The sequence below is a fragment of the Cardiocondyla obscurior genome, linkage group LG09 (assembly GCF_019399895.1).
Source record: "Cardiocondyla obscurior isolate alpha-2009 linkage group LG09, Cobs3.1, whole genome shotgun sequence".
NCBI classification, from domain to species: domain Eukaryota; kingdom Metazoa; phylum Arthropoda; class Insecta; order Hymenoptera; family Formicidae; genus Cardiocondyla; species Cardiocondyla obscurior.
Genome location: NC_091872.1, coordinates 1,437,221 through 1,456,014, shown reverse-complemented (window position 1 = coordinate 1,456,014; position 18,794 = coordinate 1,437,221). Strand labels below are relative to the sequence as shown.

At 34.8% G+C, this 18,794-nt stretch overlaps 1 protein-coding gene and 1 long non-coding RNA gene across 2 annotated transcripts; both read right to left on the bottom strand.

Annotated features, from left to right (window-relative positions):
- Positions 1–1,114: 1,114 nt before the first annotated feature.
- On the bottom strand, positions 1,115–3,151 carry LOC139105465 (uncharacterized). The gene is made up of 2 exons (XR_011546200.1): positions 2,833–3,151; positions 1,115–1,262 (listed from the first exon to the last, which is right to left on the bottom strand). It is a non-coding gene; the product is annotated as an uncharacterized lncRNA (long non-coding RNA).
- Positions 3,152–10,294: 7,143 nt separating this feature from the next.
- On the bottom strand, positions 10,295–16,899 carry LOC139105630 (uncharacterized). Its single transcript, XM_070661818.1, has 5 exons — positions 16,849–16,899; positions 16,598–16,772; positions 16,341–16,528; positions 16,134–16,220; positions 10,295–10,411 (listed from the first exon to the last, which is right to left on the bottom strand). The coding sequence occupies exons 1-5, from the start codon at positions 16,897–16,899 to the stop codon at positions 10,295–10,297; spliced, it is 618 nt and encodes a 205-aa protein (XP_070517919.1).
- Positions 16,900–18,794: the final 1,895 nt, after the last annotated feature.

Sequence of the window (18,794 nt, the reverse complement as noted above, 5' to 3'; positions counted from 1 at the left end):
CTTTTATTTAAATATATTCTAGAATTTTTTGTTGTTTACTCAAGAGAATGTGGCACATCCGAATATTTTGATTTTGATGAAACTTTATATACATGTAAGTGATTTCGGTCGTCAGAAAGGAATTGACGCTTGAAGAACTAACAGCCGATTTGGTAATTCTCCTTGTATGCTGGAGAAATGAATATATTTTGTCTTAATATTTACAGATTTTACATGAATCTTTGGATCTTATGAATAAAAAGAAAAGAATATAATTAAAAGTGTTATTTCTCACCTGGAGAAACCGAAAAAATAAATAAGAAGCTGTTATTCTAAATATACGAGTCGTACATCTGTTATGCACTGTGTCTATATTGCGACTGACTTATTGTTTGATGTGCGAGAAGAATACGTGATTCATAATTTACTGATGTTAGCGTAAGATTCAAAGCGTATGCAAGTCGCGGGTTTAGTTACGCGTGCCAGCTGTCAGCGCTCTTAATTAACTAATGTAAGTACAGCGCCACACGTCCGTCCATTCGTCATTCGTCTCTAGAATCTCGACTACGATACACGTGTATAAATCCGACAAGTATTTATAATAAAGTTTTGGTGCCAACCCGTGCAGTTCTCACTTTGTTAAAACCGTGAACCTTCAACAACTGATTATCTTATCTCTCTAAGACGGGAATGCATAGGAATGCAATTCTGGGATGAGGTACAAAGTTTCAAAGGGAACTACCATATCGATAGTTATGGAGAGGAGAAAAGAAAAAGAAAGGGAGGTCTTCCTTTACATACATATAATAGTGAATATTAAAAAAAAAAAAAAATATCTGTATAGGTCCATAAACGGTTTTAAGGGGTAAAACCAATTTTTAAAAATAAGACGTTATTTTAATTTTCTCGACATATTTTGAGAATTATTGAAAATATCGATAAATGTTTTATACAAATTATTTATTGTAAAATACTTTTACTTAACGATATTAACAAAATTAAAAAAAAAAGTTTTTTTATCAACTTTGAAATACAACTTTTTCCAAAAAGTATTAAAAAAAATTTTTGCAAATACAGTTAAATAGAAGTATTTTTACTAGGAAAGCAAGAAATCTAAGTAAAATATAAAATATAATATATTTTAAATACTTTATTTCATGAACTGTAATACATAAAATGCTGGTAAATAATATTTTTGAAGTTTGTAAATGTTTCATAAATTTTATGTTTACAAATAATATCTGACAAGTATACTATTGTACATCAGCATTTTATAAATGGTCCTGTAAAATAACATATGTATAAAGAATATTTTTACTATACAATAATATATAAAATATTTGTATTTAAACATAAAAAAAATTATATTTTATTTGTTGTATGAAATGATTTACATTCATTTCTTATTGCTTTTGTATGTTCGCGTGTATTAAGAGTATAAAATTAAGGTAATTTTAAAAGTAGGTAGGATCTTCGAAAACAAGTTCAAAAGTCCTATATTTGGTGAGTAAACGCGACAGGCGAATAGCGCCGTTAGCCACCCGCAGCTTCCTTGTTGTTTTTACGCTAGATATTTTAATTTCTTTCTCAATAACGGTTAACAATTTTACAAAATGGTATAGGAATTTTTTACTTGTTTCCGAAAGCCCTACCTACCTTCAAAATTACTTTTATCTGATTGTAAAAACCCAATATACAGAGTGTTCAACAAGTGTCGAACGTCTCCCGTTAATTTCGGAACATATTGATCTGATTGTGAGATAAAAGTGACGAAAGTTATATGACTTGGAGACATACAAAATGTTACAATGGTATACAAATATGCAATAAAAAATAGGAATAGACTTTATAGAAACATCCACAAGCGTACAATATGCAAGAAGTGTAGAAGTTAAAAAAATTGTTGGAATATAAGTAAATTCGTGTGATTCAATATACAATGGTTTAAAGGGGATAACCAAAGGCGTACCAAAATGTAAAGTAATTCCATAATGACAAGATACATAAGTCATCGGAAAAGTCTCTTTGTCTCCATATGAGACCACAAGAAAGATCGGGCATTTGCAAGAAAATCATGTTCGAGTGCAGACATTCATACTGGGTCTAATATACTTTGTTGTAAATTCGTTTTTGTTGTTAAACCGTTGCTTATGTTGTTGTTAGGTATATAGATATATTAAATATTATTAATATAATTTCCGAACTTAGTTTATTTACCACCTAAGCACGCATTTATTTTAACAATTTTTAATAAGATATTTTTATTGTTTTATTACATATTTATACAGTTTATTTCAAAAATTTTTTAAAATACTATATTAAAATATTTTTTCATTAAGTATTTTGTAAAATATGAGGTTTGAATGTCGGCGTTAATATAACCTTTAAACCTCGTAACTCGAGAAGTCCTTTACAAAAAATTTTATTATACTGTTAGAAGCTTTTAGAAAGCTTTTGAGATAAGCTATAAGAATATCTCATCAGAAATAAAAAGTTACATTTAAGAAATAAAAAATGACCTTTATTTGACATTGCGAAGTTCACCCTAGATCAAACAATCGGTACCATCTTATATGTATTTCATTCGAAGAAGTCGTATAATTTTTGTACATGACACTTTTATCTCAAATCAGTAGTTTTCCAGATTTTATTAAATTAAAATTTTGTTTATTTCTAACAAAGTTATACAGCTGCTTGAATTATGATTATTTTTTAAGAAAAATGTGGTGTTTTTCTAATCTTTCTAAGTAATTTAAATATAATTTTCTTTTAATATTAAAAACTAATATATCTGATATGTATCTAAATAATATTAGCTTCAAATAATAGGTTCAAAGGATAAAAAAAACATACCATAGTTACATGGACCTATAATGGCATGGGCATCGGCTTCAGCATTTGCACGTACTACAGGTATTATTGTAACTGTTAACGTGAAAATTGTTGCTAATAAAAAAGTACACAGTGTTATTGGATTCATAATGGCACTTTTTTTTCCGAGATCGTAAAGAAATTTTTAGTTTGTAAAAACACTCTGCATATATCGTATATATATGTAAATATTATATTTACAAAAACTCATAATCTAACAAAATATAAATTTTATCGGCACGTTATCGGCACGTTGAGTCGTAACCTAGAATTGTGACAAATAATATACAAGGTGATCTATTTAAGTAAAATCATCTAAATATTTCGAAAAATATAGATAGGATTAAAAAAACAAAAAATACGTGTTCAATATTTTTTAGAGATCTATTAAATGGCATTAAAAGTAATTTACCTCTACTCCTCCTTAAAGGTGAAGGAAATACTTTTGATACCATTTAATAGATATCGAAAAAATATTGAACATGTATTTTTTGTTTCTTTCAATTATATGTATATTTCTCGAGATATTTAGATAGTCTTACTTAAATGAACCACACTGTATATGTAATGTAATACATACACATAAAAAATAACATACATAAAATAATAGTTTGATAAAAATTACTGTAAATTGTAGATAAATTTGATATCAATATACACGTACCAATGATAATGAAGTTTATTAGCAGGGCTAGTATACAGTAAAGAAAACATTGGTGTTCATCTTATGTAAGCTAAGAAATAACGATGTAAAGTCTAAATGTGAAATTTTTTATTAAGATACATTGTTATTGTTATAAACTACAAACTAACATACAAAAAGTTGGCACGCTCAGATTGAACTCATTTGTGACGCACAAACTTTTTGTATATTAGATTGGAGTTTATTAATTTTATGATTACCTGTTCAAGAATTAGTATTCAAAATGAGCGGTCAATTGCTGATGTCCCGTGTGGTAGCACCGATTGAATCAAGCAATCAGCTTATTGATAGTTCCGACTGACGCTGTCGGATCTCTTCCAGATCATTATCTTCTTCGGTAATACTCTTGTTCTCACAACGATAAGTGATACTCGTATGGAGCAAAAAAAATCATTAAAGTTGTATCCTGCTGGTTACGGAAGAATTGAACAAAATATTCACACTCTCATTAAACACTTCATTGGAAAATACTCAGACTTATCAAACACGTAAGTCCACTCAATTCTTATCATTTTATTTGTTTACTCATCCCTTTAACCGTGATCGTGCCACGTGAAATTGCAACTTATCTGGTTTCAACATCAAACAAAGCAGTTACATTAAAAAATTGTTTATCAAAATTCTATATTCTGTCTAAAAAAATTTTTTAATGAGACATATTTGTTTATTACAAAATCGGATTCTACTCGAGAAAACATTAAACTTTTGTTCAAAACATTTTTCCAAAAAATGTTATCTTGTGTTCTTAAAAAAATCTTCCAGATGAGTTTTGAGAACATTTTAAGGACATAAGAGGACATTTTCCAAATAAATATTTTAAACAAAAGTGACATAAATTTCTATGGTGAATTAGCTTCTGTAATAAAAGGTTGAGATTTCCATTTAACATTTTAGAGATGATCTTTAAATGACCTGCAAATATGACTTCAAGGTCAAAGTCAAGGTCACCACTGAATGTTCCTTTCAAAAACATACAACTTTTGTATAAAACATTTTTAAATATATTGCAGTGTTTCTGAGATATTTGAGTGAGTACCTTTAAAATGGGACAACCTGTATATAAATGTTTGTGCATACCATGCATTATTAAAATTAAAAATTGCTCAAGTTACATGCGTGTCTGTGTTTTAATTATATAAAAAATTTTTGTTTTTAATATTTTTTTAATTAACTATTTCCGTAACATTAACATTTTTTCCATTACACACATGTGATGTGACCAAAAATTGTATTAAGATTAATAGATATGTAGTGATGCTACCCACCATCTAAAATAAAAATTATAAAAATTACAGGAAAGGTTAGGCAACCAAAAAATTAAAAAAATTTTAAAACCTTGTGTGCATATAAAGTAGTTTAGCCGTAACCCAAAACTATTTTTTGTTTGTGCTAAATTTCACTATAAGGAAGTGAAATGACCCCTTATATTTATAAGGGTTTTTGCTTTTTTTCACATATCTCTGTTATGCGACTTATAATATTCATATGTTAGTTATTTTTGCACACAGCTTGAATTTCGAAGTGTCACCTTTAATGAGATAACGGCGATGATTCTTCTTCTGTGCTGTGCCATCTTCGCGAGTCAGTCGTTACTTAGCCGTCACTCGATACTAGCTATTTAATAAAGACGACTCTAGTAGTTCAGAACAAAGAATTTATTTTTTTTTCTGTCTCCATACATAACAATATTGACGACAAAGATGGCGGAGTGAAGTACACACATTCCGAATTTTTATATAAACCTTCAATAACAGTAGTTGCAATTCCAGTACATACCATAGATCAGGCTTCACCGAGTGTGAAAATTAAACCAAACATACCAGGATCATTTGCAATCGAAGCATTTGATCCGGCGACAACCTCTTGGACGAGATGGGTACAACGCTTACAATGCGCTTTTCGAATCTTTAAAATAGGGATGCCGAATGAGTTCCCTATTTGCTACACTACGTCGGACCAACAGCATTCAACGTCCTTTGTGACCACCTAACTCCCGCCGATCCATTCATGCAATCGTACGATGAATTGGTGCTAAAATTGAAAGAATTTTACAAGTCTGCGCCACTAGAAATTGCGGAAAATTACAAAAGACCCCGCACATATCTTATGGAAAATGGCTCTCGGTTAAATTCGCTCAAATTTTGCTATCTTCTAGAATTTGTTATTCTGAACAAAAGTTTCCATGGCCGCAACAAGACCTGACGAGCCGTTTTTGCTCTATAAGGGTTCGAGTATCGGTAATAATAATTTAATCGTATACGTATATGAGACTATTTTTACTATTCTTTTCGAATTACAATACTTTTTGAGTTAATTGTTAAAGTACAATGAAGTTCCCAGCTCTTAGCATTATCCAGGATCAACGACATGGACGTGGCGGGAATCTGATCCCTCATGTGTACATGTATATGCACACATATGGGAACTTCATTGTACTTTAACAATTAACTCAAAAAGTACTGTAATTCGAAAAGAATAGTAAAAATAGTCTCATATACGCGACAAACTATTATTACCGATACTCAACAAGAGCAAGGCGACTCGTTGTTCAGAATAACAAATTCTAGAAAATATTTGAGCGAATTTCGAAGCCACCATAAGATAGTGCCTTTCATCAATGAAAGCAAGAGACGGGTAAATCGGAACAACAATATGTAGCGGCTCTACACAAACTCAGCATCCATTGCAACTTCGGCGACTATTCAACTACAACTTCGACCATCGACTAACTTAAAATAGAAAAGAAATTACAAAATAAGTATGGTAACGATAAGAATAACAAGCGTAATTTTAGAAAAACATCGGGGCACACTAACACTCACCTTATGACAGCACCGCAAACTAATATTAAATGTTACAGATGCGAAAAATCACACTTAACTAGTGATAAGGGCAGTGAATTTTTGCCAATAGTAGAAATAGATCCTTACAATAACTTTAAACTTCGCCTGTGGAAGCCGAGTTGACTCACACTACTGGTCCTAAGCCTGGGTAAAGAAGGAAAGTTTATGGGTGAAGCTAGCAGTCTGCTCATTGTAAAAGAAGGATATGCTTATAGAACTATCAAGATAACTTTGAATAGGACTGATACAAATGGTAAAACAAGGCGAAGAAAAAGGCAAAACGATTCAGGAATAAAAAAATACTACGTGTTGCATGCTGAAACATCACATCATTCAACAATAAAAATCAAGAAATATTGATGGAACTGAAACAACACAACATTGATATACAGGGTATCTCATACCTTATGACGCACCCTGGAAAAATAGATAGGTCCAATTATTAGGAACAAGAAAGTCCCATACCATTTTTTAATTTGGCCCTTTATTTACAAGATATTAACAATTATATTCGACCGAGAGCGAGACGATGCGACGATGCTTCGTCTCGCTCGCGTAACGTCGCTTACCACGCCTCCCGTATCGCCGTACCGCTCGCTCGCACGTCGTCGCATCGTCTAGCTCTCGGTCGAATATGATTGTTGATATCTCGTAAATAAACGCTCAAATTAAAAAATGGTATGGGACTTTCCTGTTCTTAATAATTGTACCTACTTATTTCTCCAGGGTGCGTCATAAGGTATGAGACACCCTGTATATGCTCTAGCAGAAACAAGAAAGAAAAGTAAGGAAAATATCAGACTTAAAGACTACATGATCATCTACAGTAGCAGAGATAAAAAAAAAAGAGTATCAAGCGGTGTAGGGCTTCTAGTAAGCCAAAACCTGGTAAAAAATATAAAGGCAATAAAATACATCAGCAATAGGCTTTTGTTAACTACATTTTGATGGAAAAAGTCTTCAACACACACATCATCAGCGTATATGCTCTGGACATCACCAAAACACAACAAGAAAAAGATAACTTCTATCACAAACTACAACAAACGCTGGATAAACTGCCACAACAGAACAAAATTATACTACTGGGCAACTTCAATGCTAGAGTGGGAAACGAAAGTATATGAGGAATTAAGTACAAATACAACGAGGAAATAATTAAGAAGAATGGGGAACAATTATAAAACAACTAGTACAATTATGCGCCCAAAATGAGTTACGGATAAACAACACTTTTTACTCACACAAACCGCAACATAAGTTCACATACGAAAACACACGAGATAATGAATCAATTATAGACTATGTAATAACAAATAAAAACATTCATCCATCCAATATAAGAGATGTGAGAACCTTAAGCTCTCCAAATACAAGAACCAACCATAGTATGGTGTTAGCTAAGTTACGAGAGACTGTGCAGAGAGAAAAAAAGGGTCACAAAAGAATGATCACGAAGTATAACATAGAATCCTTGCCAGACGAATCCACGAGAACTCTCTATCAGCAGAGATTGTCACAAAAAATTAGCAAGAACAAAATATCGGAGAATGACGATGCAGAAACCGCATGGACAAAACTGTATGCTAACATAATAGCAGCTGCAGAGGAGGTAGTAGGTAAAAAAGAAGTTAAACAAGGAAGACAGAATAAACCATGGTTCACACAAAAAGTAAAGACCCTAGCAACAGAAAAAAGGAGAGCCTATTTACAATATAAAAGTGGAACTATTACTTACAATCAATATAAGGGCGTGAGGAATAGAGTAAATGCGAAAATTCAATCTATTACATGTGAGTTTTGGGAATAGTTCTAATTAAAAATGGAGCACAACTTATACGAAGGCCAAAAAAAGTGTGGAATATGCTCAGAAAGCGTAGAAAACCTATTAATGAACTTATTGTTGCACCGTGCTCGGTGCAAGGGGTCCGTCCTTCGGGACCGCAGGAGATTCTTGCGAGTGTAGATGTTAGAATAAGTACTGTTGGATACTAACTGTTGTTTTTCTTTAATGCACTTTGTTACACTTGTCGGTAGAATAATAATCGGGCGTGCGACGGGCAGCGTGACACGCGTATTCTGTTGTTGCGACTAACCCGCGGACGTTGATAGTTGCGGGTTATATACGCGACTGTTGCTACGGTGAATTGCAACAGTCAGCGATTTTCGGTGATTTCGGTAAATGACCGTTTTCGGTCATTTGCCTTGCTAAAAGTGCAAGGCGCTAAATCCTCAGTAGATTTTCGAAAGTGGGATGATCTGCTAAGCATCAGTTGTTAACCTGGCTCACGCCCAAGGTCCAGTGACTTCTAGTTGCTAGAAGGTCGAGTTACAACATCCCTCCCTAGAAGAAAAAAAAGGGCTGTATTCTAAAATTAATACAATTATTTTCTTTTTACATTTTACATTGTTACACTATGTCTTAATACTTACGTGCGAGTTGTGCGGAATTTTCAATATAGCGTGCGCTTTAATCGAATTTCCCGTTTTCCCATTTTCTCTTAATATCCTATTTTCTATGTAGGTGTTGATATTATGTAGGTTTTAGCATATGCAGAGATGGGACAGGTTTTTTGTACTTTTTGTATCTTCTTACTCCTAAAATAAAAATAACTGAGATTATCGCTATCACGCTTACCGTAGTGCTTGTGTTTGCTGTGTAGACGATTATTTCATGTCAGGTGACGCTGTTTGTTTTATTTATTTCGCTATCTAGCTCGTCGAATTCTCCGCTTAGCTTAGCTAGCGCACACGGATTTTTAATGAGCGTTTTGCGTTGTATTTCTTTTAAATTAACTTTCTCGGGTAACGCATCCGCGTGGGTGAAGCTCAGGTTATATACGGGTATATGCGTTATTATTTCTGTTTCATTTTTATTGTTATTTCTCGTCATTCGACAGATCGCGCAAAGTTCACATTTACTTTCAATTTCATAATTAGTTACTCGAATTGAAGCACGAACAAAAAAGTTTTATATTAAAGATGAATTATTGCACACAAAGTTTCACAATGTTGAATATTTAAAGATTCTGTAACTTTTTTTTATGGAAATCTTATTATTATTATTGAGCGTATTACCCTGATTAAATTTTTGTTTTTATAATGAGAAGCTTTACGCATATATGGTAACAAATAAATTAAAAATTTTTTAGCTGCAGCTTAAAAATAATTCTTACGGAAATAAAGTATTTTCATATGTAAAGATTTTTCACTTTCCTCCATACAACTCGGAAACTATTGAAGATATCAAAAAAAGTTTTATACAAAAATTTTATGGTAGAAACACCTCCGTTTAACTGCAATAATAAAATTAAAAAAAAAATTTTTTTTTGTAATTTTATAAACAATTTTGTTAAAAATTTTTTTTTATCTAAATCTGTTACTGCAGTAAAATATAGTTGTTTTTACTGTAAAACTTTTGTATAAAACTTTTTTTGATATCTTAAATAATTTTCGAGTTATATCGAATAAAGCAAATAACTCTTCTATTTGTAAGGGGTGGTTTCACCCCTTTAAAGTGAAATTTAGCACAAACAAAAAATAGTTTTGTCTTACGGATGAACTACTTTACATGCACACAAAGTTTCATATTTTTTTTAATTTTTGGGTTGCCTAACCTTCCTTGTGAGTGAAGTCAACCCCCACTCTGCCCCTGAATTTTAGAACAGAGCTGTTGGGTTTGCCTCCTTGCCCCCCTTATCCTCTTCATGGGCTCGTTCAAGGATTCACCTTAAAGTTGATCCAGTCGCTTCCAATGAACGATTTGAAGTCCAGTGCTTTTAATTTCAATACACTAAACTCCGATATTCCGAGAACGAGGTTCCAACCTTTATCGGTGGCCCCTACGTTCTCAGTATATATCCGCCAGCCCGCCGTGACGAGCCCCGGATTCTGCTTTTCAAGTCGCTTCAAGAGGACGGCTGCAGTCTTCAGTGATTCCGGGACTTAAATCACCGCCCTGTGCTGCTTTTGGAGCACTTCCAAGCCCATTAAGGTTGTATGACCCGTAAGATCTCTGTCAAAAGTTTAAGAAATGTAATATAAAGCCAATTAGCATATTTAAAAAAATATTCTTTATGAAAATGTTATATTTATATTGATATTTTAACAACGTAACTGTATAAATTTTGAATTTTACAAAATTTGAATTTACGAAAACGCCGCGGGGATGTAACGCGGTGGTAGCCGGTTTAAATTTATGCCAACAGGCGAGTGTAAGTCCTTCGTATGCGAGCCACGCGGAAGCACGCGGTGAGCACGTGTTCGCCTTGAGTAATCCGCACTGAGTCTAGAATGAGTTTAACTGAGTTCTTTCTTGAGTCAAGAGTCTTATGATTGTCTTTGTGTTCCCGCACTGAGTTTAACAGAGTCACAATTCTATTAATCGTGAGATCACGCTGCGAGATCAGACGAGTTACTGAGCACGAGGTTCAACACGCTTCGTGCTGCAGGATGATGTCTTCCAGACGTTCCTTTGTGTGTTGCACACGGCGAGAATGGTCTGGTTGAGTTGCACTGAAGACAAAGCTTGAGTTTTTTGATGAGTCGCACGATAAGTGATTTTCCAAGAGAGTTGCACACTGCACGTTGTTGCACACGAAGCGATGCTAAGCACAGCTGAACGAACAATGAGAAGTCTTGAGCCGGCAACGCCTTCGAGAATCGGAGGCAGATTATCGAACGACAGATCGATATCGATCCGTCGCCGACGATCGGCCACGAGGTGCTGCCTCCGCGGCGGTGACATAACTAATCACCAAATTCAAATCTTTTAACAGTAACAATGCCCCCGAAAAGAAGCATCGTTCCCAGATAAGAACCGCCGGAGGCCGAGACGACCACCTTCTCGGCCAGGATGGGGAGCGCCGCGCGCTCCCGAAGAAACCGATCATCGGCGCGACAATTATTACATGTAACGTGTACGCGCAAAGTCCCGCGGAACGGACTTACACGAGCGGCCTCGAGCTCGGCCGAGCGAACACGCCGCGTTCGGTACCGCGGAATACCGCGTCAAACGCCACGTGCCGAGATACCCCCGGCCGTCGCCTTTTTCATATAAAAAGGCGAATTTGTTAAGACCGAACACCGTTCTCGATCCGTTCGCCTCGCAGCGAACATCCGGACCGACCGACTCCTAGTGCAAGCACACAAACGGGGTAGAGCGCACTCCGCCTCGGTCAGGCACTCCTGACGCTTGCTCAATAGAAGTCTCCTAAGTCGACAGTAATTATCGATCCGTACGACCGGCTCGTGAGGTGAAGCGCACTTCGCCTCCTTCGAATGATCTCGATCCCGTGTCTACAATCATATTACCGAGGCGACTTTCCTTTCGCACCGTTGCACAAAACCGGGGTGGAGAGATCTCCGTTTTGGCTGAGTACTCTCGGCTACTGCAACACCGAACAGGTGCTCCATCCTAATCTGTTCCGAACCGCGTTTGCGCCGCGATCTACGATATCTCGCGTCTACCGCGTCCCTCGTCTCGTACGCGAGCGAAGCCACGCCTAGGCTCGCGACCGTGGGTAAGATTCGCACGACTGGCTAGTGGCTACGCAATCGATTAGGGCGTTATCTAGACGGCTGCCGAAAGTATTGTAACGGCCCACCTACCGAAGATCCACGTATTGATAACCGCCGTATCGATCCGACGCAGAAACGTTACGATCACCGCAATACCGCTGCACTATTAACTTCTGTTATTGTGATTGTCTATTCGGCGACGTCTCAGTTACGCGTTTGTCTAAATTGTTATCGCTTAATTGAATAAATACTCAATTAATAGTTCACTCAGTCTCGGTACATTTACGGACCTTACAATTCTATCTCGAATCCTGTTTTCCCGGCAAGCACATTAGAACACCTACCGCTGGCCCGATATTCGAGGCCCCGAGAATTACGGTCGTTTCAACAATATAATAATTACTTGTGTTTTTAAGAGATGTAGAAACCTTTTTATGCATATTTTATCGTATATAAACTTTTACTTTTAGTGGTTTCTAGTCGGACTGTACCTAATTTGCAACTTACAAAAACGAAAATCTAAAAGTGTAAACATCTTTTAAAAATAACAAAACATTATAATTACTGTTTGAAAATATTAATATAATCATTTTACGTGTTTAAAATTACATCATTTATTCATAAGTAAAATATAATAGCTGTTATAAAACGATATTTTGATCGCGGCAACGTCGCATTTTTTGTAAGTTGGTAGCATTAATTTCGCTTGACTTGACAGCTGCGTGAACGTGAAATAACCTAGTAATGTGATTGCTTCGAGTACGTATAATAAACAGACGTTGCATAAAAAGAAAATGCCGAAAGTAAAACGTTTTATGTGGAAAGAAAAAGTTGTTACTGAAAAAGTGTACAATCAACGGTTAGCACAGGCGAACACGGGGAAACATAATGTAAAATAACCAAAAATAAATAAAATATTTATATGTGAATTAATAATCAATAGTTATATTTTTGACATTCTGATATTAATTATATCCACATGGAAAATTGTGTAAAAAAAAAAAAATTACGGAAGTAGTATTTATTATTTTTATTAGTATTTATTATTCTTTACGGAAAGAAGTGGAGAGAGGTATCTGTGTTATTAGGCTCATTCAAATAGCCCGCGCGCCGTTTAGTTATATTCGCGTAGCATAGTTAGATTGTTATTTAGCTTCCCCCCTCCTGAGCACTGATAAGTTGGCGAACGAGAGATAGCGAAGAACAAGAATAAACAGTTATTTGTCACTCATCAAAGAGTATACTTCTTGTCAATTCCTTCATCTTGAACTACATACATTTGTCACAACGGATGCAAAATAATACAGTATCATATGATGACAGTGCGCTGTTGCCGCATTTTCGCACTTACGAGTTCAGTGAATTGTCTGTTTGCTGTTGTTTGTTTGCTTTTTTTTCGATATTTTAGAAAATATTCTCTAAATCATAATTTTTTTTAAATTTGTTTGTAAGATATTTGTCAACATTTCTGCAAAGTTTCAAAAGATTACCATATTTTCTTATATATTAATTTCTCAAATAAAGTTGAAAAAATACGATTGTCCATAAGAGCCCATGTTAAATTGAAATTGTTATAACTTTGAAACAGGCCTCGCAAACTTAATGGAACTTGGCACAATGTTTGATTAATATAATATTTATCTCCTGACAAAGTTTGAAAAATTTTACATATATTTCATGTAAGGAGTCATACAACCTTAATTTGAGCTTGGCACCTTCCCACGACGAGATGTCATCGATTCGGCCTGTCAGCCAGTTCAACGACCAGCCCATCCGCGCACTTTACTACTCCGGCACCCACCTTGAGTTGAGTACTGCAGACAGGAACAGCTGGAACGGCTGCTACGGCTGCTATGCTGAAACGACTGGTGCACTGAAGATATCTTTCAGCAGGATGCCGTGCCCCGATGGTGTCCACGACGGCAAAAACAGGACGCTGTGCTTTGTGTGGTAGCACAGCGAATACTTAAGACAATCGTAATATTTTATATGAATGGCCCGGCAAATCCCAATAACCGTGCTCTAGTTGAAGAACAACGAGGATTGGAGAACGAGGTATCTCCAGGAGATTTAAACTGAATTAGCTCGTCTTGTAGCTGCAAACGTTCAGCGTCGGGTCCGCGTCAAAAATTTTGAAATAAGACTGGGCAGGGTGCTAGCAACGACTAGACGAAAATGTTGACAGGGCCAGAAGTCGCTTGCCGTTTGAAGCTTCTTGATATCAGAAGGACATCAAAGACGACCAGGATGGCAATCACGTTAGGGTCACCACTGTAGGGAACGTTACTCAACCTCCCCGTTACAAAACTTATTTTGCACTTCAGTGCCTCAGTTATTATCGTGTTTTAATAAATTAACACTGTTTCTTCCGTATAGCTCTTTTTATTAACCAACCAAATAATAATTAATTAACTAATTTACGGAGAGGGAACCGTGGATATGCTCGGTAAGACAGATGCTACTATTACGGACGCTGCTAAACGTGTGTCTCACATGTACTTTTACTTCTGACTGCTAACAGCTAACTGACTCTTCGAATATCTCAGGTGCAAGAGGAGAATCTAGGAGGCTTTCCTGCCTACATGCGCGTCAGTTGCGTGAGAGGGGAAGTGGTGTAGCCTACAGCGCCCTACAATTGGCCACAAAGTGCTGCCCTGAGCGGGCCCATTGTTAACTTATAACAACCCCTGTTTCCCCGTTTCGGCCCAGCGGGCGGCCGGTTTCGCCTGTAGTGTATCGCGGATCCGGTGAGAGGCAAAAAAAAAGCGCACACAAAAAGACACGATTTAAAATACGCTATTCTTTTTATAAACTAACAATAAGTTTTATTTCGTAGTATTTACAGTGATTTTCGGCGAAGCTGGAAATGCCGTATTTTTATGAAACGCGGATATAATATTTACAAATCGCGTTAGCGGGCGCGAGAGGTGTTGAGCGCGACGGGAGAGTATAAACGCGGCACGTACGCGTTACGATACGTTCGTGTTAGGACCGGCGGTAACGCGTTACATTGATTCGGGTCCAGCGCAAAATTTGAGTAGGATGGTTGTCCCCGAGACGCCGAGAACCCTAGGCGGAGACCGGGTAAACCTGATCCTGAGGTTTCGAGGGCGGTGGGGAGGACCCAAGACGCGAGCCCTTGGTCAGGTATCTCTGGTAGCCCTGGTTCGATGCCTTTGGTCGGTTGCCTAAGAACGCTAGGCGGAGATTTAGCACGCTTGGCGCCGTGTACCGTCGGAGATCCATAATCCAAGGTATAAGAGAGGAATCGGAAACGGCCAAGAACTCTTGGCTGAGACCCAGTACACCGGATCCTGACTGCTGCTTCCTGGGTTCAGATGAGAGTTTCTCCGTAAGCGAAGAGTCTCGTCTTCTGGAGATGCTGTCGCTCGGAGCAGACGGCCAAGAACAGTGTGTCGGCCTCCGGTGCTTGCTTTTTTTTATCGAAAAAAGTAGGCGCGCATGGTTTTGTTAAAAAAAGATGCAAGGCACTACTTGCCCCGTCGTTCTACCGGACAAATTCGCGGTCATCGACAGCCAGACGTTGATTGCCGGAACGGTCGCGGAACGATTCGCGGATCTTTACCAACTATTAGTCTAGTTTCTAACAAAAAGTTTTATAGTAAAAACACTTTTATTTAACTGGAATAACAAAATAAAAAAGAATTTTTTTAACAAATTTTATAAACAGTTTTATTAAAAAAAAAAATTTTAATATTGTTACTGCAGTTAAATAAAGGTGTTTTAACCATAAAATTTTTATATAAAACATTTTTTCATATTTTAAATTGTTTCTGAGATATATCAAAAAAAGCAAAAAACCCTTTTTGTTGAAACTGTCGATAAAACAGTCTATAAACTAAACACCATCTGCATATAGGTGGCATTAACATATATTTTTATCTAATCTTCCTCCTCCTTTTATTCTTAAATATACCATTGTATTAAATTAAGAGTTTAGTTCGCATTAAACCTTTAATAAAATCACAACGCTTTCTTTTATTATTATACCAATTAACAACATAGCTCAACACTTATAGAGGGTGGTTTTACCCCCTTAAAGTGAAATTTAGCACAAACAAAAAATTATTTTGTATTATAGATGAACTACTTTACATGCACAAAAAATTTTAGAGTTTTTATAATTTTTGGATTGCTTAATCTTTATTATTGATGATGTGCGATTAGCTGTTTGAAATAAATAATCGATCACTCACCCCTGTGAGAAGCGTTGCATCCACAGTAAGACCTTTTGCGGAGAATACATTGTCTCGGTGTAGTATTTGCATAGAAAATAATTGTAACTGTAGCATAAAAAAAATTAATACATAAACCGTAAATGTACTATTAGAAAATTTAATTAATAATATAATTTTATATATGAATCACATTATTAAATAAAAATTTTTTTTTTTTATTATTACCTCGTTTTTAATTTGCTTATTGCTGGTATTGTTAAGCAGATTGTGAACAGTTATACCAATCTTTGTAGCTTGATTAGTACCACTATCACAGACCCATACTATTAATAATATTTTTATAGTATAATATATCACGGATATGAGAAAAAACCAATACCAAAATTCTTCTTCTTCTTTAGCCATGGATAAAACTATATAAAAATACAAGTTAAAAGTTATCTCAGAAAAACTCGTAATTATGGTAGCAATGAGTTGTAAACTAAAAGTCATGTTCAGTATTTGCACTGTATCGCTGACCATCAGATGTTGCTTTTTCAAAGCTTTAAGTTTTATTATCAAAAATGAATTTCTTTGCTTGTAGTAAACCTGCCTCAGTAGATGCGATTCATCGGTCAACACGAATTCTTGTACCTTTGTCAAATTATGATTAATTCTCTTGAAACAAAGATTTAATACACAAACACAATTCACATATAGCATGTCCATTTGCAACAATAACAAAGAGAGGTACATTCCAAATATTGTTACCAGGATTGAATTCAAAGGTCTTTTCATCATACATACTAATGTTAAAATAATAATAAAAAAAAAACCTAAAATATCCTTAATATGAATTAATATAGATAATTTTTTGTATGATTCCGAAGGTAATTTCAAAGAAACATTCATTATAGTCTGTAGCAAAAGTAATCGTGGATTTCTCAAAACATACGTTGTAATTGCTATGAAGATTCCGAGTACATAATAACTGTGACGCTCAAGAGATCTCGGTATACTAATGTACATAACTGTTCCTGACATATTAAGTTCATGGAGAATAATTATTCCATAGATACAGAATATAGAGATAACAATTGCAGACAGAATATAACATGAATCTGAAGCCTCGAATGTTGACTTGTTGATTTTGTATGGAAATATTCCAAGAATGCGACAAAATGTAAAGCAAGGATACATTAAGGATTGAAAGTCGGTAGCATAGAAAAGTTGGCATCCTTTTCGCATATTACTATTTGCTTATTTTTAAATTTTTATATTAAAAAATATTTATTATATTATCAAAATAATGAAATCAATATAAGCCTGGTTAGCAAAACTTTTTTTAAAAATTGTATTAAAATTTTTTATTTGCAGTAATTATATAACTTTTTTTAGTCTACACGTAACAAGTTTAATTTGAAAACTGCAAACAAACTCTGTGTTAAATATTAAGGAATGTTTCAAGGATCATATGATAGTCGTAAAGTAACCGTTCTTCCATTTGTACTTGTCATCCACAACAATGAGAAATAACGTATATAAAAAAAAATTATTTCTTATTGTTACAATGTACTAATCATATAACAAATTCTGAAGACGCTTTTAGTAAAGAAAGCGTCACTTGAATACATAAAATAAATTAATAACTCGTAAGAATTGGTTAATGATTATTGCATATTTGCTGTACATATTCCATGTTTAAAAATGTTCTTTGTACCACTTTGTTAAAAGTTAGAATTTGAAGAGACACAATAGTGTCTTACGCCACATAGTACATGCAATAAGATCGTCTGTATTTCTTTATGCAAGGCACCGAGTTAATGAGATTATCAAATCTTAATAACGACTAAACCGATCGAATTAGCGCTAGTTTCTTATGTCAAATTTTTTACAAAAAGGACATATATAATTAACGTTTTTTTTACTTTCTTTGTAAAAGTAAAAAATAACTTTCTTTACAAAGAAAATAATACAAAGCATCAAGTGTACTAACATTAGACAAATTAATGTATATTAAATTCATTGTATAAATAAATCTGATTGCTCTTTAAAATAGTTTATCTTAGAAAAACAGTGATATTTAATAAGAAATAAAAAGTAATAAACTTGCGTCGGCCGGTCATAGAGCATTCATTTGCGCCGTAATGTTTATTGAAAGGACAAGAAAATTGAGTTTTAAAGAAAAAGACAAAGTAACCGATCAAAATTTTCCTTTAAAAACTTTACGCTGCGAAACTAATTTACCGTTAATTATTACCCTATTAAACAAAAGTTACGAAAGATAATATAAAAAAAGCTACAAAAAAAAGAGACTAAGCATATACAGACCTTTTTATCACAATTTTTTTTGTGCGCATGCATTAGGATCAGCCAGGCCCGGATTAAGGGGAGGGTCAAAGGGGGCTATAGTCCCAGGCCTTACTTTTTAGGGGGCTTTAATAATTTTTTTATGTATGTTTATTTATATTAAAAAAAACAATAAATGTGCGTATATTATTTAAGAAAAAAACTCGAACAATGTAAAATTTATTTTATCTTGAACGTTACGTTCAAAACAGCACTCTGGACAATACCTCCTTAAATACAGTTTTATCTAAATACAAAATTTCAATAAAACAGACATAAAGCCCGTTTTAGATTATGTGATAATTACGTAATTTAAGAAACAGGCAATTTGTTCGATCGAGGAATAAGTCG